Source organism: Cricetulus griseus, chromosome 4 (assembly GCF_003668045.3).
Source record: "Cricetulus griseus strain 17A/GY chromosome 4, alternate assembly CriGri-PICRH-1.0, whole genome shotgun sequence".
Lineage (NCBI taxonomy): Eukaryota > Metazoa > Chordata > Mammalia > Rodentia > Cricetidae > Cricetulus > Cricetulus griseus.
Genome location: NC_048597.1, coordinates 154,873,362 through 154,899,787, shown reverse-complemented (window position 1 = coordinate 154,899,787; position 26,426 = coordinate 154,873,362). Strand labels below are relative to the sequence as shown.

Below are 26,426 nucleotides of genomic sequence, written 5' to 3'. Positions count from 1 at the left end.
TACTTCAGGGTGTGGTGGCACACAGCTTTAATCCCAGCATCTGGGAGGCAGAGGCAGGTGGATCTCTAAATCCAAGGCCAGTGAGTTCCAGTACAGCCAGAGCTACACAGAGAAACCCTATCTCTAAAAGCCAAGGGGGTGGGGAAGGTGGGGAGAAAGAAGAAAAAAAGGAAAAGAAAAAGAAATAAAAAAGAAATCATGGTACTATTTAGAGAGCTTAATACACATTTAAATTCGGGAGGATGGGACTTCAAGGCCTAGATTACATACGATGACCCTATCTCCAAACGGTAACCGGTTGGGACTATAGGTCAGAGCTTGCTTTACATGTGGAAACATCTTGATTTTGAACCTGCAACAATTCAAAACAATAATTAATAATAATAATAATAATAATAATAATAATAATAATAATGGCATTAGAGATGCCTTTAAAGTTTTTCAGCACCATGCCCAGTCAAGAGTGCAGTCTCAGGAGGAAAGAACATTATATAAAAGGCCTAGAGGCAGAAAAGTCCAAGGGCATCCTGGGAAATGGTTTGGGACTAGGATGATGAGAGTCCTATCTGAAAAGAAAATGGAAAGCGTGGCTCTGCCCGCTTGTCTGCACATAGCATTCTGAGCTGGCCGGATGCTTCCTGAGCCACAAACTCACTGACATCTTCTACCAATGCAGAGTGCCCTGGGATCGGAGTCCAGGCTCAATCACTGGGGAATTATGGGCTTTGGATAAGTCACATCCAGGCCCTGGAAGGACAACTGCTAGCACTGGCAAGTACTCTCCATATCCTTCTCTCTCATAGCCTGGGACCGAGGTGAGAGTGGATAACAGCAGGAAAAGGGGGCAGCCCTGTCTATCTGGAAAGGGTGAGAAGAAGCGGCTGCAATCTAGATCTTATGCTGACAAGGGCAAACCACCGGGAACGAGCCCGGTTTGGTCACCTGCTTAGCCCTGGTAGATGCCAGTTATTAACACGGGCCCCGTTTTACAGATGCTTATATGAGATCAGGGAGGTGAACAGTGTGACCCAAGCCACAGGAGTGGCAAACGGTTGGAAGGGAGGATTGTAAGACCATTCGAGGATTATAAGCATCCCTTGGCTTCTCCAAACTCTTCCGGGTTCTCCGTAGCACTGCTTACTTTTCTTGAGCCCAACCAGGCAAAAGCCTGGGGTTCCCCAAAAGGGCAAGTTACCCTAGGAGTGTGAGGTGCTGAGGGCGTGATGGGGAGGGACTGCCAGGCGGGGTCTCAAAAGACAGGTGTTCCTCGGGGTCGGAACCCGCCCCGGCCGGCCGCATAGCAGCACCTCGACATCTCTCTCCCGGCCCCCAGCTCCATGTATGCAAATCGCTGTTTTGCATGGGCCCAGGGCCAAGCGCAGGGGCCCTGCCAGGGGGCGTGGCCGAGGCCCCCGCCCCTCGCCGCGTGCTCACCTGGGGAGTGTGCTAAGCCTGAACGCGGAGTGCTTCCCCAGCCGGAGCAGCGGAGCGCGCGCGACTGAGGTGGCAGCGGCTCCCGCAGTGGCGGCAGCTGAGGCGGCAGAGGGCGGGAGGAAGGAGACCCTGGCTTCTTCGGGTACCAGGCTGGGGCAGCCGCGAGGGACCTGGGGGGGCGCTGGCTTTGGCCCCACCTGGGGCAGGATGGTGAATCTGGAGCCCATGCACTCAGGTGAGGGGCGTAGGGAATGAGCTCCGACAGGTGTCACTGCTCGTGGGAAGGGACCAAGGACGAGGACACCATTGCACCGCGCGAGGGGCTGTGGGGGCTAACTCCCCGGCGGCCAGGAGAGGGCGATGTGGATAGCGGGTCCTTCGGGGCGAGGATAGGTAGGTGTTGGAGGTAAAAGAGGCAAGTTTGGTGTATGAAACCTTGGAGAACAACGAAGAAGGGCATGAAGTTCCTGAAGCCCCAGATCTGGGGAATTAGACAGTGCGTGGGACTTGGGTGTGCTGAAGTACTGGAGTCTCAGGAGGTTGCAGGAGATGGGTGGTTCACTCACTCAGCTAGGGTGTGGACCTGGGAGTGCATACGTGTATCCACATGCTGCATGTTTGGTGTCCCGGCACCTGTGTGAAATGCAGGCAAAGTGGGCATGGGGGGAGTGCCTAGGGGAAGTGAGTAGGGCGGAGCAAATCCAAAGGCGCACCTGGGGCACACACCATGCCACGGGATCCTTCATTGATTAGGGCTTGTGCAAGCATGTGTTTGTGTCAGGAGTGTCTGACTGTCCTCCATGTGTGTTGGGAGAATTGGTGGAGCAAACCCCAAGGAACCTAATGAGTCTTGGACCACACGTATTCCAGATGCGTTTGCACGTGTCTGTGCTATGGCTCAGTGCACAGAGGGCCTGCGTCCCAGAGGGGATGGTGACAGGCACATCTGAGCCCAGTATCCCATGACCTCCTTTCCTGAGGGATAGGAGCCCAGGAAATGGGAAAGCCAGGAATGGACAAATGAGAGGTGGGTGTGGAGAGACCCGGACACCATTCACTCTCTGATCCTTCCATCCACAGCTAGGCTAAGGATGCTACTGAGCTAAAGGGTTGGACTTGGTGATGTGGGTTGAGGTGGGGAGGGCTGATGTTCTGGTTAGCTGTCTGGGGTGTTGAACAAGGAACGGAATCACACTGAAAAAAGCTGGACCTAATTTAACTACTCAAAGTCTAGCACCTTACTTCTCACACACAGTGCAGGGACCAAGTAATTTTTCTTTAGGACTTCAGGGTTGCTGCAGAGATTGTGTTAATTGTACTAGAAGAGTAGGGAGGTGGGGAGGAGGAGGAAGAAAGCAGATCTTTAAAAATTTTTTTATTTTATATGCATTAGTGTTTTGCTTGCCTTCATGTCTTTGTCAGGGTGTCAGATCCCCCTAGAACTGGAACAACAAACAGTTGTGGTTACTGGGAATTGAACCCAGGTCCTCCAGAAGAGCAACCACTGCTCTTAACTGCTGAGCCATCTCTCCAGCACTGAAAACAGATCTTTTGATCCACCCCACAAAGCAAAACAAGCTAGATCTTCCCTTCTCCCGACCATTCCTGGAAACAGGTCTCAGTGGGGGCACAAGGGGCCCATGATGCCTAGTTCCACTGCATCTCCTTCCCAGCAGGGCTAAGTGCAAGATTAGCTGGTGGAGAGATGTTGGCACCCAGTGGCTGGTGCCCCAGGATTTGCCAGGAAGGACTAGGTGAGGCTGAAGGAGCCATCCAACTGGGTGTCATCCAGTGTCTGAGCAAAGTTTTTAGATCTAAAGCACTACAGTGGAACTGAAAGTAGCTGAGGACAAGGCCTCTGGGTAGGCATTTCATCCCTCATTTCCTATCAGGAAGGCCAGCGTTCAAATGGGAATTAGTCTTGTAGCTCAAAGGTAGCTCAGTAGGAAGTGGGGAGTTCTTTAGAACCAAGATCAGGGACTTCCTGGGGGGTTTCCACCTCCCTGTCTACTGGAGGCTTCTGCCTGGGGAAGTGGGAGGAGGTGAAACAGCTGGATCGTGGCAGGGTGGTAGTAGCCTGGGAACTGGGTGGACCTGGTAGAGAGCAGGAGAGGAGAGGTTGGGAAGAGAAGGCCAAGCTGTCCACCCATGCTAGCCCCTGGTTGATGCTGCTCAGAGATCCCATACAAGCTCCTCTGCTCTACATTGCTGTGAGCAGAGTGTGCTGAACCCAAGGAGGGGTGCTTCCTCAGGATGGGGGTTCACCTACCTTTGTGTGCATTGCCTGATTTACCTCTCCAATTGTCTGTAAGGCCTCCCTGCCAGTCTTTCACCAGCTCCCCCAGGGTTTTTATCTTCCTTTATGTCACTCATGATGTCCTGGCCCCTCTGTGGTATGTGCTCACTGTTCATTGGCATAAACAAAGGTTCTCTGGGTTTGAAACTGTGCTATGCTGTGCTTGCTTTCTCAGCTTATGGTCTTCATTGTTATTTATGACAAGGTTTTGCTATATAGCTCAGGCTTATCTCAAACTCAAATTAATCCCCCTGCCTCAGCTTCTCCAATTCTTGGATTACAGGCATAAGCCACTATGCCAGGCTTTTGAGGTCACTGTAGGGCATTTCAGCTGTGTGTATGGAGGGAGGGATCCCCTCCTTTCTTTGCATTGAGTCATTATAGTCTACTTGCCCGGGTGGGTCTTTTAGCCTAGGGTTCTCTTTATTTTAGAAACCTGGTGTATTTTAGTCCCTCCATAGTAATCCCATATTCTGATGTGGCCTCTAGAATAACTAACCCCAAATCCTTAGGGATGGTTCCTGGTTGGTTTCCTGGAGTAGTATCAGTGTGGAAGGAAGATGATAGCAGTCCACAAACCTGGATATAGTTTTCTCCTGGGTCCCCATTTGGAGGGCTCCATGGCTGTGTGGCTCCTTGAATCTGCTCTGTGTTCTTGCTCTGATGGCTTGGGGACAAACTCTGGTTCAGGTCTGTCACAGCCTCCACTCTGTGTTCTTACAGAGCTTTTCACCGTGAAGCCTGGAGATCTGAACAAGTAACACAGGAGTTCTCAGGTAGAGAAGGGCTTCCAGTACTGAGTCAGCTAAGAAGGGACAGAGGTGGTGTAGTCAGTCAGAGCAGTGTCTGGCCTTGCAGGTTTTTCTGTTTCTCACTGTCAGCTAGGGAAGGGAGGCTGAGCGCCCCAGACCCATGCTAGATGGAGCTCAGGAATGCCATGGGATAAAAGACCTATCAGATAGAGGGAGAAGAAAAATGTTTACACCTGAAGAGTTGGATCCTTGGCTGGCCCGGGAGTGGCACTGAAGGGTCCCAGGAAGTCCCCTTGCAGAGGGACCCACAGAAGCAAGTGTTTGAGGAAAGAACCAAGACACAGGTCTAGTCCCCTCCTAGGACAGGAATAGGGACAAAAGGAGAGAGGGGTAGGGCTCCTGTTTGCTCAGAATAGCCTGGACCCAGGAAGACACTCAGCCTGGAGACAGCACTGCCTTGGGTTGCTTGTGTTTCCAGATATCTATTGGGAGAACTACTTTTGACCAGGCCATAGGAAAGCCAGGCCATCTTCACTCTATGATGGTGCTAGATGAGGCAGATTGGGGTCTGCATGAGGTATCTAGGCTCTTATACTCAGCAGCTGAGCCTCCTCAGGGAAGGGAGGGTGGCAGAGAGCCGACTCAGACAGACTAAGATAAGAACACAGCCTAGTTGGCCCCACCCCACACCTCTCTCACTCACCCCTGGCAGTGCTGTCCGACAGGTGAAGGGTTACTGCCAGCGTCTCAGGGAGTTTCGGTGTTGGCCCATTTTTAGGCTGAGACCCAAGGGTTCGTCCCACCCATCAGCATCAGCCTCCTACCCAACAAGAACAGGTTCTTAGCATCTGAACATGCTGGGGACTGAGGGAGGGAAGGAGAAGGTTTCCAGGTTATCTCACTCTGCCCCTCAAGAAGCCGCACCCCCTGCCTGGAGAGTCAAGCTGTCACTAGGTCAAAGCAGCATGAGGAGCCTTGGAAGTCTTTAGAAATAGCTTTTAGACACAATTAGGTCTAAGCTTAAGTTTATTTAAAGGACAAGTGAGAAGGCTTCTTGGTTTACAGTGATGGAGGAAATGGGTGTTAGAAGAAAGTTGGGATGATGAGCAACAAAATAAGTTTCACCTCAGCTACCTGTTTAAGTCATCCTCATGGTATAGGTGTGTATTCCCAGCTAGTCCTGGGAGGCTAAAACAGCAAGACCGCAAGTTCAAGTTCTCAAGGCTAGCCTGGGCAACATTGAAACCCTGCCTCAAAATAAGGAGAGCTCTGGGAATGTCTCAATGGAGCAGGAATACGACCATAGTTCTATTTTAAGTAACACACATATCAAGTTATCTGTTTAAATGTTGATTTGAGAACTCTGATTGCCATTGTGTTTTCACTGTCTCTCAAGCTTTTCCTGCCCCTGTGAGCAGTTTTCCTCTGAAGGTGGAATCTGGATAATTGTAATGGCTTCCTTGGGGAAGGACAGTTATAGAGGTGCAAGACTGAAAGCCACAAGTGTCCTGGGGAATCAGGAAGGGCTAAGGAAGGGACACGACCAGGATGCAAGAGGGGATTGGAACTCCGTACATCTAAGCCAATGGCATTTAGTAGGCACTCACTTTATTTCCATTTATCATTTCATTTAATCTTGTCCATGCCTCTGGGAGGTGCATTCATCATCCCTAGTTCTGGGTGAGAAAATTCACATTGTCATTTGTAGCTAGGATCCTCTGGCTACTTAATGGTGGCATCGGATTACACTCTAGTTTGTCTGCTGCCAAACCCATGCTCTGAGGTCCTGAATCCCATCTCTGCCAAGGCAGGTTCAAAGCCAGCAGAGAGAGAGACTTTCCCTCTTGTACCTTCCCAGCAGGCTCTGGTTTGGGGCATTTTCTCTGCACTACAGAGGAATCCCCATGGTGGAATGTGGGGTACAGATGGATGTTAGGCATTACCCAGCTCCAAACTGGGACAAAGTGAAGCAGTGGCAAATGAATAGTGCAGAGTCCCCACTACTTCTGTACTCACATGCACATACTGTCTGAAAATTAGCATCTGCAGCAGGAAAGGCTAAGGTTCAAGGAAAGCCTCCCAGATGCAGAGCAGAGTGGGTGTTCCTATCTAAGAAGGCCCTACAGAGCTCTCACTGCATAGCCGGTTATATTCCTTCCATAAGCAGTGCCCCCAAAATCAGAGGGATTCCTTATTTCTTCCTCTACTTCTGGCTCATTTGCTGGAGTCTGCATTTCTGCTTTGCCTGGCACCACAGTCACTTCATTACAGAACTGTAAATATATTTAAGAGCTATACACATTAGTGCCATACCAAAAAGAAAGGGGCAGTCCTTTCTCTCTTCTTTTCCTGGGGCAGAGGTCCACTTTTTTCCCTCATCCTGATCATCTCCAGACCTCGGATGTCTACAGTGCCAACTGCCTGATTACCTGATGCAAATTAAGGCTGCCTCCTTGGCTGGGATTGGCTGAGGAGCCTCATATGCAAATTAACTCACCAAGACTTTATCTGGTTTCTAAGAGTTAAAGTGCTGCCCCAGAGAAGAGGGTGCGATGGGGGGGGGGGGTCATACATTTGAATAAAATATTCTGTCTTAAACAGCAGGATTTGGATAGTTTAATAAGGAGAGGAGCTGAGAGAGCAAGTTCAAAGTTGCTTCTTTCTTTCCCTCAGCTGACCAGGGAGGAGGTTTAGGGCCTCTTAGGTGGTGGCAGCTATCTGTTATGGGTAAATGTTTAATTTATTGCAATGGGGCAGAGTGGAGAGGCCACAGCAGCATCACTCCGGGGCTGACATAGGACCCTGAGCAGATTTGCTTTCTCACCTGAGCAGTTTGGAGGAATAAGAGAGACAGGAAGGAGCCTCAAAGGGCAAGATCTCTGAGAAGGGTGGCAAGGAGGTAGTATTCGATTCCCCAAGCAGTACACTTCTGAGAACAGACAGGCAGCAGTATTGGGGACAGAAAGGTAAGAGGGACAAACTTTGGTTAAAGTATGCTTACCTTCTAGGGTAGCCTTGTTATATATATAGAATGGGGAATGAAAGAGTATTGTTTGATTTGTAGTTATCATTATTTTATAATTTTTTGAGACAAAACCTTCCTCTCTAAGTTCAAGGCTGGCCTGGAAGTTATAGTCCTCTTGACCTAGCCTCCTGATTACTGGGTTTATAGGCACATGCTGCTACACCTGGATTTCTATGAAATTTTAAGAGGATACATTCCCCCAATTAATTCCAAAAGAAATTAAGGGTGGGGATAAGCAGCCACCCCCCACCCCCGCATCCTTATTCTTGTTAAATTTTAGCCACTGGGTCCAAATGGTGAGAGGGTGGTGATGGATGATGCAGAGGTGGGAAACCCTGCAGTAGTTGTGGAGAGATGGAGGAAAGTTCGGGCTAGGAAACTGGTCCAGGAGAAGGGGATTTGTACCTCCAAGCTTATGAATATTCTAATGGCTGTGTGTTCGGGAATCAGAAATTTGAAAGTCTGATGGTTGTGGTAATTACACATTCATCTTTGCTGTTTTGTTAAAGCCACATAATGTCACAGCAAGAAAAATGGTGACCTGTTACTAAAATCAGTGTTTTTTTTCCCTGCAGAGATCAAGATGAGTGGGGATGTTGCAGATTCAACGGATGCCCGCAGCACTTTCAGCCAGGTGGAGTCAGGTAAGGCATTCTCTTCTGGGCATAAATGGTTAGGAGACACTGCCAGCATGTGGTGTCTCTTTTTGCTCAGCATTTCAGATCCCAAAGCTGATTCTTGGACCCTGAGGTTCTTCTCAGGAGATACCAGGGCATGAGTCTGGGGCCTTAGAATAATAGATATACACTTTGATAGAACAAGCCTCTGGAACCAGGGCAGGAAGGAGCCAGAGCCTTGGGAACAAAGGACAAAAATTTATCAGGGAAGAGTCACTCTTGAAGGTGCTGGACATCAAACCCAGGGCTTTGCACATGCTAGGCAAGCGGCATTCTACCACTGTGACCTGTGTGTGAGTGCGTGTGCGATTGAGCTCATGTGTGCATGCACAAACACATTAAATCCAGAGCTTTGCCATGCTAGGCAAATCCTCTACCACTGAGCCATACTCCAGCTCTTTTATTTTGTTTTGAGTTTTGCTAAATTGCCCAGGCTGGTCTTAAACTCACTATGTAGCTCAGTTTAGCCTCAAACTTGAGATCCTCAACCACCTGGAAAGCTAGTATATGTTTCATAAAAAAGAGACTTTATTTATTTTATTATTATTATTATGTGTGTATAATATGCATGCATGGGTTCACACATGGCATGTTTGCATGAGTGTTGGTCAGAATTTCTTTCCAGAATTTCTTCTGCCTTTATTTGGGTTCTGGGCATGGAACTCAGGTCCTGAGGCTTGCACTGCAGGCATTTTTATGCACTGAGGCATCTCACTGGGCTGTGATTCATGCCTTGATGTACTGTTCTAGCACAGAAACAACAGGTTGTATTGCCAGCTCTGGAGAGAACCTGTCTTTGGTAGATGCAGACCAGGGTCTTCCATCCCTGGTTCTTTTTCTGTTTGGTTGGTTTTTTGAGACAGGGTTTCTCTTTGTAGCCCTGGCTGTCTTAGAACTACCTCTGTAGACCAGGCTGGCCTGGAATTTACAGAGATCTGCCTGTCTCTCCTTTTGAGTGCTGGGAGCGAAGGCGTGCGCCACCACACCCAGCTTCCATCTGAGGTTCTTAACAGTCTTTCATAAAGAACTAAGCAAATGACCGGTGTACAAGTGTTGGCCTTCTGAATGGCACGTGCGTGCGTGCGTGCGTGCGTGCGTGCGTGCGTGCGTGCGTGCGTGCGTGCGTGTGTGTGTGTGTGTGTGTGTGTGTAGCTGGTATGTGAGCTTTGAGAAGGATTGGTGCCTAGACATGATTTTACCTTGTGAAGAAAAGAAAGGAGACAGGAAAGAATTGAGATGTTTCTTTCTTCTCTCTTGTTTCCACCATAGCCCAAGCCTTGATTTGAAAATGCAGTGTAATTAAAAAGAACTTGAAGAAAGATAACTAGAAAGATAATTTTAATCGCCTCCCAACAAGACCCCAATTAGTGTTTCATCTGCATGCATCATTAGAGGCACAGAAGTGAGAAGGGGAAGAGAATTGATGTCCTCTAAAACTAAAATCTTTCAACTGTCCTGGAACATTCTAGTTCTTGAAGCTAAAAGAGAGACAGGATAGTGGAGGGATTGTGGGGAATACCCTTGCTACAGATTTTTTAGCCCTTCAGTTTAACATTGAAACAGTTTGGGTAGCAATGCTTTGCACTGAACAGCGGGACTAAAGAGTGTGGACTGGTTGAACCCATTTCAGGGTGCCATCTACCCCACCATACTGGTGATTGAAGTTAGGTACTTAAGCATAGTAACCAAGCACTCTACCACTGAGCTACAATCCTAGCCTTGTTTATTGTTATTATTTATTTTTTACACAGTGTTTTGCTAAGTTGTCCTTGAACTTGCTCTGTAGCCCAGGCTAGCCCCCAATTTATAGTCCTCTTGCTCAGCTTCAGCTGAGGATTACAGGTCTATTTCATCATCAAGCCTGACTTTGGTCAGTTTGTTGGTGTTATATGTGTTACTAAGGTTAGTAGAGAAGGGTTATAGTTCTTAATTTCCTTCCATCTCAAGGAGCTGAGGTGAGCTCTGCTGAAGGTTGCTGGAGGCTGTACCTGTACTAATGTTTTATCTTGGAAGAAAATGGAGACCAGAGCAGTGACTGTAGAGAAACTGTCCCTTTCCTGGAACCAACTCTGTTCCCCCAGGCTCCATTGGCCTGGATATAGTTGGGCAGTGCCCACACAGAACTGGGCTTTGCTATTAGTTATCTTGACCTAGTTGGGGATCAGTGTGAAGAGTCAGAATGAGACACCGGAACCCTGACAATGAGCCAGGAAGGTGAGGCTTCACCCGTAGGAGGAGGCCAGGAAGTCCATGTGCTGTGTTGCTTGGAAAATTCTAATCTCCTATATGGGACTGTGGGAATTATGTACTAAGAGAATTAAGGGAGAGGGAATCCAGGGATAAATTAGGACTGCAGAGTCCATCCTGACATGCTGCCAACCTCACCTGACTCTTTGCCTCTTGAAGGACATGGTTTCAAATCGAATAGACCTGGGATAAAAAAAGCTGGCAAACACAACAGGCAGGATTCTGCTTTTCTGTAACCAACACTCAGAGGCTGAGATGAGGGGATCAACAGTTGGAGAGTTCCAGGCCAGCCTGGGCTACATACTGAGTTCCTGCCTCTCCCTCCACCTAAGGCTACAAACAGAACCACTTACTAGCTACCCAATTTGATCATTTCACAAAGTGACAAGAGAAAATGAATTTTGTCTTAGAGTGTAGGCTGACAGTCAGGTGAGCTGTAAATTCCATCTCCACTGTCTTGTTGTTTTCATTTTGTTTGAGACCAGGTCTCACTCTTCAGCTCTCTGGCTGTTCTGTAACTGGATGTGTAGACCAGGCTGGCCTGGAACTCATAGAGATCCCCTTGCCACTGTCTACTGAGTGCTGGGGTTAAAGGTGTGTGCCACCATGCCTCAGCTACCACTGTCTTTTTATGTTGCAAAAAGTGCAATTTGAAGTGCCTGGTGCCTTGGAGGTCAGAAGAAGATGTCAGATCCCTGGAGCTGGAGTTTGGGTACTGGGAACCAAACCTAGTTCCTCAGTATGAACGCCAATGGCACTTAACCACTGAGCCATCTCTCTAGTTCCCATCACCACTGTGATTCTGTAATCCCAGTTAGTACCAGGAAGGGCCACAGGTGCCTGGGGTTCTCTTTCCCCTTCACCAGAGCAAGTGGGTCAGCTCAGAAGTTGGTTTTGCTCTGCTTACCAATCAAGGAAAGATTTTATGTGGGTCCACTACTCCTGAAAGATTGTGGTGTCTTCCACCTCTCCAGAGCTTTCCTGCCCTTCCATCCAAACCTTCAGGGCTTTGCTCAATGGTAGAATTAACGTTTAGGTGATCCTAAATTAAGGGCAAGGCAAAAAAAATAAGTAGCTAATTAAAGTAACCAAACTTCCTGGAAAGTCATTCTGACTCTTTTTTTTTTTTTTTTTAAGTGTGGAAAGCTTATTACCAGTTACAATGGTTACCAACTTAGTTTAATGGTTTCCTTTGAATTTTTAAAAGACACATTCACCTCCCCAGCAGGGCATGAGTTAATGGGTGGTTTGTCTCTGGTTTTAAAGGAACTGTAAGCAAAGATGACCTAGAAAACCCCTGTATACTGGAGAGCGCCCACACTATTGTGTGAAACCCGTAGGGCATTAGGGCTGGGAGCTTGGGAAAAGGAAGTGAGTTCTCCAGTCCACTCTGAGTTGGCGGGAAATATTTGGAGAGCTTTCTCAGACCTGCCAGGCAACTCATCCTTCCCCTTTTCTGCACAGCCAAGGACAAAATGCTCAGGACCTCAGCTTCTCTCTTTTGCTGGCAACCATGGGAGACTCTGGAACCCCTGTCTCCATACCCCCCCTAAACTCCCTTCCCACAGCAGGTACTGAAGCCTACCTCCTGCTCTACAGCCAGCAATTGGCTTTTGTTAATTCCTATTACTCTCTCCTTGCTGCTACTTTACCTTTACTGTGTTTTATTTATTTTGCAGCTTTGGGGTTTGAACCTAGACTCTCAGGTGTTCTAAGCAAGTACTCTACCACTGAACTGTACCCCTAGACATGTGTGTACACTTGAAAATGCATGCACGCGGAACCCAGAGGACCTCAGCAACTACTCACCTTGTTTTAATATAGGGTCTCTCACTGGTTTGCTTGATTGTCGAGACTAGCTAGCTAGCAAATCCCTAGGTTCTTTCTGCCTGAACCTCTGTTCCAACTCTAGGATTACAAGAGCATGCTACGATGTTTGATTGTGGAGGTTCCAGGGATCCAATTGAGGTCCCAGTGCTTATGTGGCCAGCCAAAACTGTCGTCTGTTTGTCTATTTGTTTTTGAGGTAAACAGGCTGGACTGAAACTCATGTAGCTCATCTGGCTTGTACTTCAGGCAGGCTTTCTGCCTCAGACTCTTGTCTCCTCTTTTCAGCAAAACAGTTGAATAAAAATATAGTCTTGGCCAGGCATTGGTGGCACACACCTTTCATCTCAGCACTCAGGAGGTAGAGGCAGATGGATCTCTGTGAGTTTGAGGCCATCCTGGTCTACTGAGCGAGTGCCAGGATAGGCTCCAAAGTTAAACAGAGAAACCCTGTCTCGATATATATTCAGGGCTGGAGAGATGGCACAGTGGTTAAGAGTACTTCTGCTCTTCCAGAAGACTTGGGTTCAATTCCCAGCATGGAAGGTCACAACCATCTGGAACTTCAGTTCTAGAGGATCTGATGCCCTCTTCTGACTTCTGAGGGTACCAAGCATGTATGTGGTGCATTTGGGTGTGTGAGTGCACAAATATAACCTTACCCATGTTTCAAAAGCCCTAAGGCTGTACCTGACAGCCCCTGGCACGAGTGGAGCTGACCTTTGGGCTTTTGACCGTGCTGATTACTTGTAGGATCAAACACAAAAGAGGAAAGGCAAAACCAAGGTTTCAGGAGGAAGGAAGGAAAGGCCACGAGGTATATGCCCCCGCTTGCTGGCCACATATAAAAGCTTTATGGACATTGTCTCATTGAAGTCTTACAATAAACATAGATGGGATCAGCCCTATTTTCCCCAACAAGGAAATTGTGGCCGAGAGTGGAAAATAACTTGTTTGGAAACCGGACTGGAACTCACACTGTGTGATACCACCAGGTTCTTGTCCTGGCTCTGCCGTGAACTACCTGCATATTTGGCCAGCATTCCTACAGGGACCTTTAGTTTCTTCTTTACAAAGGAAGGCTTTGGGCTAGATCACTGGGGAAGACTAGTGGGGAAGACTGATGGGGAAGGCTGATGGGGAAGGCTGACGTGTAAAGTCCGCTGTCAGCGTGCTTTCCCATGAGTTACACAGGTGCGTGTGAGTTTCCCAGGGAGTTGAGTGCTGGCTCACAGCCCCTTCCTCCCAAGTCTCCTCAGTCAGCACTGCTTCTCTTAATGCCTCCCATCTTGTTCTGTGAGGACTTCCATCCTATTCTCTGGCCCAGATGGCAGTCTCATGACCATTGTCTATGATCTTCACTTTGCAGCCTATGCTGGGCTCTGGAGTCCCTGCCCCCAGGGAGCTTTTCTTGAAGGACAAAGATTCCTGGTGCTGTGGATAGTAGTGATAACTGGGGTCTGTTAATGAGCTGTGAGCACATCCTGGAACAGAGGCGCAGAGAGTGGGTATCATTATCCCACTTCGAAGATGGGAAAATTGAAGCTGGGGATGAGAAAGGATATTAGCTGAGATTCCCAAGGTCCCTTACCCCGTACATGACAGACTGAAGTTTGGACTTTTCTAGTGACCCATAGATGCTAGTGGGAAGACCAAGGGCCACCCACCACAGAAAACCAGAGGAGTGGCAGCGTCAGGGCAGATGTCTGAATCACCAAAGTCGGTCTTGCAGGACTGGAAGGAAGATTGATCCAACCCAAGACACAAAGCCCTGCCTGGAGCCAAAGAGTGTTTGCTGGGTGTCTTAGTTAGGGTTTCTATGCTTCGATGAAAACAAAGGCAAGTTGAGGAGGAAAGGTTTTATTTCAGCTTAAACATCCATGTTGCTGTTCATCATCAAAGGAAGTCAGCATAGGAACTCAAACAGTGCAGGATCCTGGAGGCAGGAGCTGATGCAGAGACCATAGAGGGGTGCTGCTTACTGGCTTGTTCACTTGGCTTTGCTTGTCCTGTTTTCTTATAGAACCTAGAACCCAGTGCCCTCTTCCATCAAGCACTAATTAAGAAAATGCCTTGCAGTTGGATCTTATGGGGAACTTTTCTCAATTGAGGCTCTCTCCTTTCAGATGACTCTGGCTTGTGGCAAGTTGATATAAGACTAGCCAGCACACTGGGGATCAGAGGGAAACAGAAAGGTCAGCTGCTTCTGCTGGTGAGCAGTGTCGGGAGCCGAATATTGTGCTAGTGAGGGAAAGAGCTTCCCCCCTCCTTTGGGAACCAGTATTCATCACACTTGAGGGGAGGGAGGGTACTGGGCTTTGTCATTCATTCCTCCCAGTTGAGACATCCCTGTCTTATCTATGAGATTGAATGACTAACATCTGTCTACAGTCTAGAACCACCCAGAAGAGGCAGTTGTCTGGTGGCCCAAAGAACTTCCAGGATGTCTTTAAACATCATGGGCATGTCGGTCCAGGAGAGAACCAGTGAGGCATTGAGAGACTAGTGGTCTCCTCAGGCCTTTGAGGAAGAGTAGTGATGCCCACAACTAATTCCCTCTTGGAGAAGGGTCTGCTATTTCCTGGAACTCACACAGATAACCACCCTCCCGAGTTCCTGGGGAACTAAGCTGAGGATTGCCACAAAGAGGTGAGGTTCCAGGGAGGACTAGGGAGGAGTTGTGGGAGATGAGGGTAGCTTTCAGTTCCTATCCTAGTAAAGTGACCTTTCGGAGGCTGGAAGGACAAGAGAAACCCAGAGGTGCTTGAGGGGCAGGTAAGACTCTGAGACTGTGTGTAAAGAGGCTCCTCTTGACACCTGTTCTAAGGAGACTTGTGTGAGCGCGTGTGCACACACGTCCTGCCTGCTTATGACTAAGTGAGAGTGGGTGCGAACACACCTTGAAAAGGACACACCACCACAAAAACACCATCCATCATACCATTGGCAATTAGGAAACGTGCTATTATTGAGAGGCATGGGGAAAGTGCCTGGGACTTCAGCTTCCTGTGGTGATGGGGGTGGGGGGATCTGCAAAAATAAAGCAATGAGAAGGGTGTAGTTGGTCTCTAGGGCTGAGCTGTCTCAGGTCCATCCCTCACCATTCCTCACATAATTAGGATTCTGAGAGGATCTCTCTTGCCTGTGCCCTGGCCCCCATGCTCTTTGCAAACATTCAAAACCGTCCTTGGAAAATGAGAGCCTCTGTTAATGAAAGTTCCTATTCTCTTTGTTGTTCACTTATTTTCCATCCCTAAGAAAAGCCAAACCCACTGGGTGGTAGTGGCACACTCCTTTAATCCCAGCACTCAGGCAGAGGCAGGTAAATCTCTGTGAGTTTGAGGCCAGCCTGGTCTACAGAGTAAGTTCCGGGAAAGCCAGAACTACACAGAGAAACCCCATCTCAGAAAACCAAAAAAGAAAAAGAAAAGCCAAACTATCTCGGCTTCTTGTTAATATAGGAAGAGACAATGGTGTAGGTAGGATCACCAGTTGCTCATGGCTTGTTTAAGCCTTGGCTACCCCTGTAGGTTGGGCTGGGAACCCATAGATGAATAGTTCTATATAGCTGGAAGTCCTCAGAGCATAGGTATGAGCTACCACTATGGCTGTTCTGTTTGCTACAATTCTCCAAGTGTTGGAGAGCAATAGGCAGTTCCAGGCTCTGTAGGCTACTCTTCTGAGACATTCAGCAAACATAGCCACAGTTGCAAGCCTGGGTGGTGAATCACTACCTTCTAATTTTCTTGTCATAGAAACCCGAAATAAGGAGAGATGGAAGCCACTCTGAAGTTAGCCAAAACAAGAAACTACAGCACAAGGGTTGTACATGAGGGATATAGTAAGAACTTCAGACACTGAAATCAATTCCTGTCATACTGGAAAGAAGGAAGCCAGACACTGGGATTTATCTTGCCTCTGATCCCCTTGAGCAGTGGATACACTGGAACCTAGGCACATCTTCCTATGGCCCTTACTTGATCCAGAGATGGTGGGCATGGGTGGGTGATGTTGGCTCCAGTAGGAGACAGGCATCAGTATATTCATGAAATGCATGGCACCTTGCCTCCATCACACAGGGAGATTGGGTACTGAGTAGTGTGTCCAGGCCACTGCAGCATCCTGGGCCTTTATTCTTTACCCAAACCCTCCTCCCCAAAAAACAGATGAAGATGGAGCAGCAGGGGCAGATGAGATGAGTTCGGGCAGCACCTGCTAATGAGTCCCATTTCTAAGCCATTTTCTGTAGAATGGGTCACTGACAAGGACAAGAACAGAAAGGGATGAGGAGGCCGAGCTTCTCTCCCATTCCTTTTCCCAACAGCCTCTGGTTTGAGGACACAGGAACTGATTCAGAGCTGAGTGTACTTAAAGGGGGGCTATATGAATTTTTTTTTTTTTTTGAGACAGGGTTTCTCTGTGTAGCTTTGGAGCCTATCCTGGCACTCACTCTGGAGACCAGGCTGGCCTTGAACTCACAGAGATCCACCAACCTCTTCCTCCTGAGTGTTGGGATTAAAGGCATGCACCACTAGCGCCCAGTAAGGGAGGCTGTATGAAATCATCCTAGCTGAAACTGTTTCCCCTTATGTGAGTCTAAATGTCCAGGGCAGAGCAGAGCAAGGTTTAAAGTATGACCTTCCTCTAAGGTGGCCAGATTGTATATTTAGGTACTTCAGCCACCAGCAGTTCAATGTGCCCTCCTGAGTTCTCCAGGGACCTTTGAGTTCACTGGTGGGAGGTCATGAGTTTTAAGGGCAGGGAGAGGAGGCCTTTGTGCCAAGGCAGGCGCCTGGGAAACAGAGCTATGGGCATCTCCCAAAAAGCACCAGTGAAACACTCTTGTTGACTCAAACAATAATAGGTGCTCATTTGCATGGTATTTTACATATAGGTTCCATGCAAGGTCTTTCATCTACATTGCTACAATGGAGCCCCCACACCCCTTCTCTGCTAAGTCCATTACTGGGGTGTTTCACTGTATCCCCTAGAATCTAGATCCTCCCCCCACCCCCTCCCCCCCACACAATCACCTACCCAATCCTTGGCTTATCCAAAAAAGCAAAACAAAACAAAACAAAACAAACAAACAAACAAAACAGTGGTTGGCCTTGCCTGGGTGTGCCTGGTCCAAGTTTGCTCTAGAGCAGGTGGCCTGGCAGGTCTGACCCAGCAGGTGACCTCAGGTACGGATGCCCCACCTGTCTGTTGTCAGTTCAACGAGGCCTGCAGCAGTGGGGTTTGTCCACTCCCCACCCTTGTTCAAGCTGGGAAGAGAATAGAAAAAGGCAAACCCAGGAGCCCAGAAGAGGTACAGAGAGGAAAGGAAACCAGGTGGTTGCTATGACAATGGGGTCCCGCTCATCATTTGCATAGGGTGATGATTTCCATACTGCTGGGTGAATTTCCATATCCCTGCCTCTAAGCCTGTTGGGGTGGGGAGGGGGAGAAGGGAGAGGTCATTTGAAATTCAAATGAGGCTGATTAAGGTTTTCTTGAGGAGGGAAGCTTGGACAAAAGGGGTTAAGCTGGCTGGCAAATGTTGGCTCAAGGGCTCAAAGTTATCAAAGGGAGGCGTGTCCAATGCTAGCTAACTCCCAGCAGCCCATCTTCCCAGTCCCTAGGAACTTGCCTTTGGATGTTATGACTACCCAGCCAGAAGACAGACTAGGTCTCTATCCCCTCCTGCACCCTCTTGGTGGCCTGAGCTCATAGGTCAGCTCATGTAGTTCTAGGTTCTGACCTTCCACTGATGGCTTCAGGACTGGTCATGTCTGGGTTTTTATTGTCTAAGAAGCAGTCTCTGTAGTTTGTTTGCCCAAGGAGATGAGAGCACAGCTGAACTCTGGACTCATCTTTCACACTACACTACCTAAACAGTCAATGCTCCTCTTTGAGGCTGTGTTTGGGCCTCAGGTGAAGAATGGCAAAATTGAAGTTCTTTCTAGACATGGTCAGCTTTGGGCACTGGGATAGTGTGTACAGCCCAGTGTTTTCCAGGTTCTTTGAATGATATGAATGACTTAGGAAGGGTTCTGCTGCTCCTTCAGCCCACTCTGACCTCAGGGTCATTAGTTAAAGGCTTACTACTCATTGCTCATTATTTAAAGGCTTTCTGCTCATTTTTTCTCATCTATAAAATGGGGTTAATAATAGTATCTACCTCCTAGAGCTTCTGTGAGGATCAAAGTTCGTTTGTAAAACACTTAGAACAATGCTTGCCAGTTAATAATGTCATTTGTTAGTATTCATCCCTGGAGGACAAAGTGTCCATGTGACCTAATAGCCAATCAGGCCACCTCTATTAGAAGAAGAATGGACTCTGTCTATTAATCAAGATGGTCTGTGGTCCAGAACTCCAGAGCGTGTGTGTGTGTGTGTGTGTGTGTGTGTGAGTGTGTGTGTGTGTGTGTGTGTGTGTGTGTGTACACATACCCTTGTGAGGACTGTGTTGGTTCTAGCTCAAGTGTGTTTCCATCTCTCAGGAAAATGGGGGCAAGAAGAAGGAGGGATATGAGGAAACAGCCCTTTTCCACCTAGTGCTAAGAGAGGGGAGAGTCAACTCGACTAAATGCTATTTAAAATTCCAGAAAATCTAAAGCTTCTCTTTGCCTACTTGAGTTACTACAGTCATTCCAAATGAAGTTTCAGTTGGCAGTAATACAGTGGCATTTGGATAGCCAATCACTAGCTTCTCTAGGACTTAGTTTCCTTACCTCTAAATGACAAGTCTAGAATTTAAAGTCTGTCTCAGAACTTGCTAAGTATGCAAGCTGAGCCTTAAACTCCTGACTTTTCTCACTCCAACCTCCAAAGTGCTGGGATTACAGGCAGTTGTTGCCCCTCAGGTTTCAGGTTTGACATCATGAACACACAGAGGACAGACATCATACCTCTGTGGTCTTCTCTGATTAAAAAAGAAGAACATGGTTAGTATGCTACATTGATATGTGCATATTGAGTATGACTAGAATAGAGGTCTCTTTCACAACATATTTAACTGCTTTTGAAGGCATATTTTACTGTATTTTCCAAGGTCAGGAGACTCTGAGTGGAGATTTTAATGAGAAATCTTAAATTGCTGGGTCCTGTTTCCTTGCATCAGAGAACTGAGACCCTAGACCCTTCCTGAGCTCAGGATGCTCTTTTGTCTGGGCCTTAGACCATCTTGCTCAATTGGATCCCTTCTATTAATGAATTTGGCATCAATGTTTCAACAAGAAGAGATGGCAGGGGGCAATGCATGGGTGCCCCAGAAATCCCTATCTGTATCCCAGATGGAGAAGGAATGGGGACTTTATTTCCTAAGGTATCATAAGACTGTGGTGAGATGGATTTCCTTTATCAATGAATGATGTGAAAAGTTGCAGGGGGAAGCTGGGAGAATGCTGTCCTTCTGTTTGGCAGGGTCCAGCAAAACTCCTTTGTGCCTATGGCATCACCTCAGGCTCTGACCTTTGGGAGAAAAGAACTGGTGAGTAGACTTCAGAATCATTTTCTTTTTAAGAATAGGGTCTTACAAAGCCCAGGCTGGCCTTGAACTCTTTATGTAGTCAAGGCTGGCCTTGAACATCTGATCCTCCTGCTTCCACCTTCAGAGTGCTAAGATACTAGGTTTGCCCCATAACATATACCCATCAGGTTTCAGGTTTGACCTTATGAACATTCACACAGAGAACACACATCAGATAGCTCAATGGGCTATTTCTATTGAAGTCTGTGAGTTCTATTGTTCATGTCTTTAGTCTAGAGAAATGGGTATTTTAAATTGTGAAAAACCCCAAGTCCACCCACTGAGATTCTGAAGGGAACTTGAGGTCATTCAGTCCTGAGGCAGTGAGTAACTCTGTTAGAAGCACTGATTCTGACCATTTAGTGGCTGCTTCTTGGTATTGATTTTAAAGAAAAGGAAAAAGGTACCAAAGTTCATTAGTGATGTCTGCCCTGGGAACAGTGTACATGGTTACGGGCATGTGTAGAACTTTTCATCACCACCTACACTGTGACTGGACCAGGAATACGCAAGCTGTGGAAAATTGAACCTCACACCTCCTAATTCTTAAGACAGAACTCTTCTCACAGTTCATCTTGGGTCCTTGTGGGTCTTGCTCTTCAAGCAGCTTCAAAGGTTGTCCTTTGGTTTCTTCTAGGCATTTCCTCTTAAAAAAAGAAAGTGGCAGGAATGTCGTTAGAAACCTTTGTTTTTATTGTTTTCAATTGTGCCTATGTGCCTCTGTATGTGTTTGTGGGTGTGAACTCGGGTGCCCTTGGAGGCTGAGGTGTCAGATCCCCCTGGACCTGGAGTCATAGGTGGTTGTGAGCTACTTGATGTAGGTGCTTCAGATTGAACTTGGGTCCTCTAGGGAGGATCATTAGTTAGAGGATCTAGAGAAGTGCTCTTAAGTGCTAAGCCATCTCTCCAGGCCCAACAAACCTTTCATTTTCAAATCAAAGAGAGATTGAAGGCTAGGGTGATGAACGTTTGCAGTAAATCCAGTCAATGTAAAGCAGCTTTGAAAACGGCCCTTCAGCCCACTCACAGCGTGTTTGTTCCCAGGACAAAACCTTGAAAATTGGGCCATGCTTTCTACTTCACAGTAGAATTATTTATTTGCTTATTTAGGGTGTGCATGTGTACGTGTGTGCCTCTCTCTCTCTCTTTCTCTCTCTCTCTCTCTCTCTCTCTCTCTCTCTCTCTCTCTCTCTCTCTCTCTCTCTGTGTGTGTGTGTGTGTGTGACAGGGTAACTTTCCAAGAGCCTACTTTCATAATTTATTTTCCTAAAGTGTCCCTGGAAGTTATACTGGGTTATACTGGGGAAAAGAGCTGCTGAGAACCTTCCAGAAATGGGAGAGGCCTAGTCTAGTCGCCGAGTGCTCCTTGTATTGTTTACCAGGCAGAAGTGAAAAATCCTGCTGGAACAGTTCTTGGTTTGGGCTTCCACCTCCCTCACCCAGAGAATTGTTCCCCAGGCAAAAATCACATCCCATTGCTGCCAAAGCCATGCAAAGCAGGAGGCCCATCAGTCTGGGTGTCAGCTCTCTTGGTTCAGAGATGGGAGAGCAGACCTTCTCCAGGGACCAATTTCTGGTGTTGGGCAGGCCTGGCAGACAGCATAGCTCATATGCTGGTCTAGTGTTCATCAGATGCCGAGGGGAGGGGAACTAAAAACAGGAGCTGCCCCACAAGTCATACCTCCTGCATTTTGACTCTTTGGTTTCTTCTCATCTGTTGGGTATTATGACCACCCTGGCCTAATGGAGTCTACTTTAGAATTCTGGGACTCAAGAATTCAATGTGCCTTTTTGTCCTGTTTTGACCACCTATAGTCTGTACACTAGGATGCTGGCTTCTTATTCAACACCAATGCCTTCAACTGTGGCCTCTGCCATCTTACTCTGTTGAGGGAGCTTCTTGGTAGAGATGAGGTCTGGCGTAGGAGGTGATGCTGAAGTTTGGGAAGCTAAGCTGATCCTTGGATGAATGCTCAGGTATTTCCCGAGTTTGTGCTGTTAATTATGGAGTCATGTTAGAGTGGGAAGTCATACCACATTAGGGTCAGAGACCTAGAGTTTTGGTCTTCCCTTGAAGATCATTCCCAGCCCATACCAACACTTTAAAGCTTCTATATGTTACTGTGGGTGCAATGACCCATCAGCCAGCCTGGTGGACTTTTGTTGGCAGTGTAGACTGTCTCTGGAGCAGGCTGGGCTGGGCTGTAAATTCACTGTCATGTCTACACGTATCTGGGACTTCAAAGTTGGAAGGTTTCGGGGATGCTTGAGACTCAGCTTCCTCATTTGTAAAATGAAATAATAATCAACCTCATCATCTTCCCTAAAGCCAAAAATCTACCTGGGCAATCCCCCTGGGATCCTGGCAGGCCCAAGAGCCAAGGTTCCAAGGAGTTTGCCTCACCCCTTGCTTTCTCTCTATGGAGAGCAATGCTTTCTCTCTCCAGAGATTCAGAAGGACTAAACCCTAAAAGAAGCTTGCCGAGACCCCAGAAGGTAACCCTTCCAGTTTAACAGCAATGTCAGCCATTCATCCCTAAGGTCACAAACAGGAGATTCTGAACAAGCTTTGGGAGCCCTCTCTACCCTGCCCTTCCCTCTCCTTTTTCTTTCTATCATTAATCTGTGTGTACAACAAGCTAGAAGGAGGCAGGCAAGCCTTACTGCATCTGAAAAGGCACAGGGAGGACCAAGCAGAGGGGAAGAAATGGCCCTGATACCTTTTAATCAATTGCATCCAATCCCAGGACTTTAGAGATGGAGAGAATTGTAGAGATCATCTGATAGCCCTTTGATAAATTAGTGACCTCTGCGAAAGTGTTCTCAGAGTCACAGCAACTGCAGGCTTCCCCATGGATACTTCCAACAGAATTCCCCTTTACCCCAACATGAAGCCTGCTTTCCCATAAGCCCTACAGACCCTTGTCCTTCTCTTTGAATGGGTCTGGCTAAGCTTCTCTTCCACACCAGACTTTGGGATGGACAAAAAAGAACAGCTAGTTTCATCACTTGAGTATAAGATGCTGCTGCAGCTTTCAGATGTCCTCTCATTGAACATTTTTTCAACTTTTACTTAAAAATTTTTTTAGTCAGGGCTGGAGAGGTGGCTCAGTGGTTAAGAGCATTGGCTGCTCTTCCAGAGGACCCAAGTTCAATTCTCAACAACCACATGGCAGCTCTCACCTGTGTGTAACTACAGTTTCAGGGGATCCAACTCCCTCACACAGACATGCAGGCCAAACACCAATACACATAAGATAATAATAATTAAAAATATTTTAGTCATATGGACAAGAGAAAAATAGTTTAAGAATTATCTCATCTCTCATCTTTCTCTGTCTCTGTGTGTATGTGTATGTGTGTGAAATAGTCTCATATAGCCCAAGCTGGTCTCAGACTTGCTACATAACTGAGGGTTACCTTAAATTCCTGATCCTCATGCATCTGCTTTTTGAGTACTGGAACTATGGGCCTGTACCACCATATCCATCTCATTTGTATTTATTATTATTTTAATTTTTAATTTATTTTTACTTTCTAGAACTCACCATTTTTAAACTTTTAAAATTGTTTACTTAAGGAGAGGGATGCTTGCTTTGCCACTTAAGTGGAGGTCAAAGATCTATTGATTGTGGGTGGGGTCTGTATGTGTGTGCCATGGTGCATGTGGAGGTCAGCAGACAGTTTTCAGGCATCACTTCTTGCTTGCTGAGACCGGGTTTCTGCTGAGTAGTGTATACCAGACTAGCTAGCATAATATTTGCCAGCGATTCTCCTATCTCTGTCCTCTCGACACAAGAGTGCTTAGAGTACAGTTGCATGCCACTGCATCCATCTTCTTACATGGTTCTGAGGACTGAACTCAGGTTGTCAGGCTTATGTGGCTTGTGATTTTACCCACTGAGTTGTCTCCTGGAACCCCTTGCCCACCTTGCTTGAGACAGGGTCTCACTATGTATCTCTAGGTATCAAGGAATTAATTCACTATGTAGATAAGGCTGATCTTGAACTCACAGAGGCCTGCCTGCCTTTGCCTCTTGAGTTCTGGGCTTAAAGACATGAGCCACCATGCATGCCAGGGTTCCTGAGCCCAGTTTTTAGAAATATTATCAAGCAAAGTAGTGGTCAGAGTAAAACAAAGAGCCCAAAGAAGTAATCAGTGAGGTCTATTTCAGCTTAACGCTTAGCCTGAACAATGGGCTTTTTAACAGGTAAATCCTCCCAATCATCAAAAATGGGAATAGTAGTTCATTACACAGCTTTGAGCCAGGTTTGGTGACACATACTGCAACACCAGAAGCCATCCTGATCTATATACTTTGTACTTCCTCTTCTTGAGGTTCAATTCTGTGTCCTAGAGATACTTGTATTAGACCTACTGATCTGTTCCCAAAGGTGTCCTGTCTGTAGCAGATGAAGTTCCTAAAAGCTACTTGGTTAGATTCTGATTATAACCCATTCCCTACATGGACACATCAAGAAAAATTTCAGCCAAGCTATCTAGGGAATGAAAACTGGAACTTTAACTCAGTGGGAGAGTCCTTTCCTAGCATTTTGTCACAGTTGCTTCAGCCATTTGTCTGCCTTATTTTATTTTAGCTTCCTTTACTTTTCTAATTTTTTATTGTATATTCTTTCAAAAACACAAAAAGTAGAAGCTAATACAATCACACACACCCCAAGTACTCATCTCTCACTCTCAGCTGCTGTCAAATTTCTACCATTCCCGTTGCTGGACTATTTTCTTGTAAATTATAGACATTGTAACTCTCAGCTCCAAGTGTGGGAGTGTGTATCTCTAAAACATAAAAGACATCTTCCTTTTCAAGTCCTATTATCATTATTACACTTAACAAAACTAATCCCTAATTTTAATTCTTGTGGTGGTTTTGGTGGTCAAGTATCTTAAAATATGCCGCTTGAGTTTTTTAATTGCCAGGTGTATCAGCTGTGATTATTTCTATTCTTGGTTCCAGTTTGACACTGGATATTAGCATTGCTGAATACAGTCTTTAGCCCGATCTACATTGTAGCAGCAGTTGTAAAAGTGGGGTATATTTGTGCAATTTGACTGCTTTCATTCTGGATACAAATGCAGATTTCCAGTTTGTTTGTTAAAACAACTTCCTAGTTAGAACAAACCTATGGTTTACTAATTTTAAAAATGATTGATGGGATCGGGGAAGGAAGACTTACACATCCACAGTGTGGTGGGAGGTAGGAAGACAACTTTTGTCCTCTCTCTCTCTCTCTCTCTCTCTCTCTCTCTCTCTCTCTCTCTGTCTCTCTCTCTCTGTCTCTCTCTCCCATCTCTGTGGGAGTTCGGGCTTTTTATGTTCTGGGGTTTGAATTCAGGTTGACAGGCTTATACAGGAAGTGTTTTTACTCACTGAGCCATTTCCCCAGACCTGGAGAGAGAACAGAGAGAGACAGAGAGAGACAGAGAGAGAGACAGAGACAGACAGAGCCAGAGAGACACACACAGAGAGAGAATGAGAATGTGTGTTAAAAATGCATTATTACATGCTAGTCTTTGTGGCATACACCTTTAATTCTAGCATTCACAGCAGAGGCAGGTAGATCTCTGAGTTGGAGGCCAGACTGCTCTACAAAGAGAGTTCTAGAACAGCCAGGGCTATACAGAGAAATCCTGTCTCAAAAAAAAAAAAAAAAAAGTAACATAAAACATACCATCTAAACCATTTCTAAGTCTCCTCCTCTTTGAGTTATAGCATTAACTTTCTTAAACTATGAAAATGCCTGCACTGTCTACTATTTACTATTTTGTCTGGTTTGTTTTGGCTTTCTATTAGAGCCGACCAGAATGTTTCCTAATGCCAATGCTGTCACCCATTTTTTTGTATTGTATTCAATCAGTGTCTGGCTGTGTATAAACCAGGCACAGTAGTGCAAACCTGTAATCCTTTTGGGAGGTGGAGGCAGGAAGATCAGAAGTTCAAGATCACCTTTGGCCATATACCACTTTCAAGGTCACCCCGAGATATGTGAAATCCTGCCCCCTCCAAAAAAAAAAAAGTAAATGAAGAAAATTAAAATCAACAATATAGCATGCACTCTAAGAAATGTAAATGAAAGGTGAGGAGATGCTGCAGGACAAGTCACTTGCTTTGGGATTGCCTTGTCGAGGATGTGACACTTGACTGGGTCTTGAAGGATACTCATTAGATGCTTCCTAGGTAGAGAAGGGTGTTCCAGTCAGCAAGAGTGTAACACAGGTACCAATGTGGGGAAATGCCCCCAGGACATACCAGGACTTCCCAAAGGAAACTGTGTAGTCTCCAGCTTGTCTCATTCAGGCCTCTGTCCCTGGGAAGGATGAGATGATATACTATGTCCTTGTTTAACACTGAGAACCCTGAGGCTTCAGCTGGTCCCTGTTTTAACCAAGGATTTCACACAGCTTGGGGCCTGGACTACGGTCATTTGATGATAAGTCTGGGATTCCTTCCAAGAATGTCCTGCTGTGTCCCACACCTTGAAGGGATGGCCAACATCCTAGGAAGAGTCTATGGGCCAGTATCCTTCACTTCACTGTCACCACCTCCCTTCTCTTCTCTGTGAAAGGGAGCTAGGAACAATTTACCAGTCATCCTAATCTGGAGCACTAGGGCAGCAGGTGAGCCTCAGCGAGCCA

At 46.8% G+C, this 26,426-nt stretch overlaps 1 protein-coding gene across 2 annotated transcripts in view; it reads left to right on the top strand.

The window, feature by feature from the left end:
* Nucleotides 1-1,641: 1,641 nt before the first annotated feature.
* The window catches only part of Pou2f3 (POU class 2 homeobox 3), an 84,779-nt gene continuing 59,994 nt past the window's right edge, over nucleotides 1,642-26,426 (top strand). For both annotated transcript variants that reach the window (XM_027411895.2, XM_027411894.2), the window contains exons 1-2: nucleotides 1,642-1,669; nucleotides 8,083-8,151. In XM_027411895.2, the coding sequence (XP_027267696.1) occupies nucleotides 1,642-1,669; nucleotides 8,083-8,151 (97 nt within the window). The remainder of the gene's footprint in view (nucleotides 1,670-8,082; nucleotides 8,152-26,426) is intronic.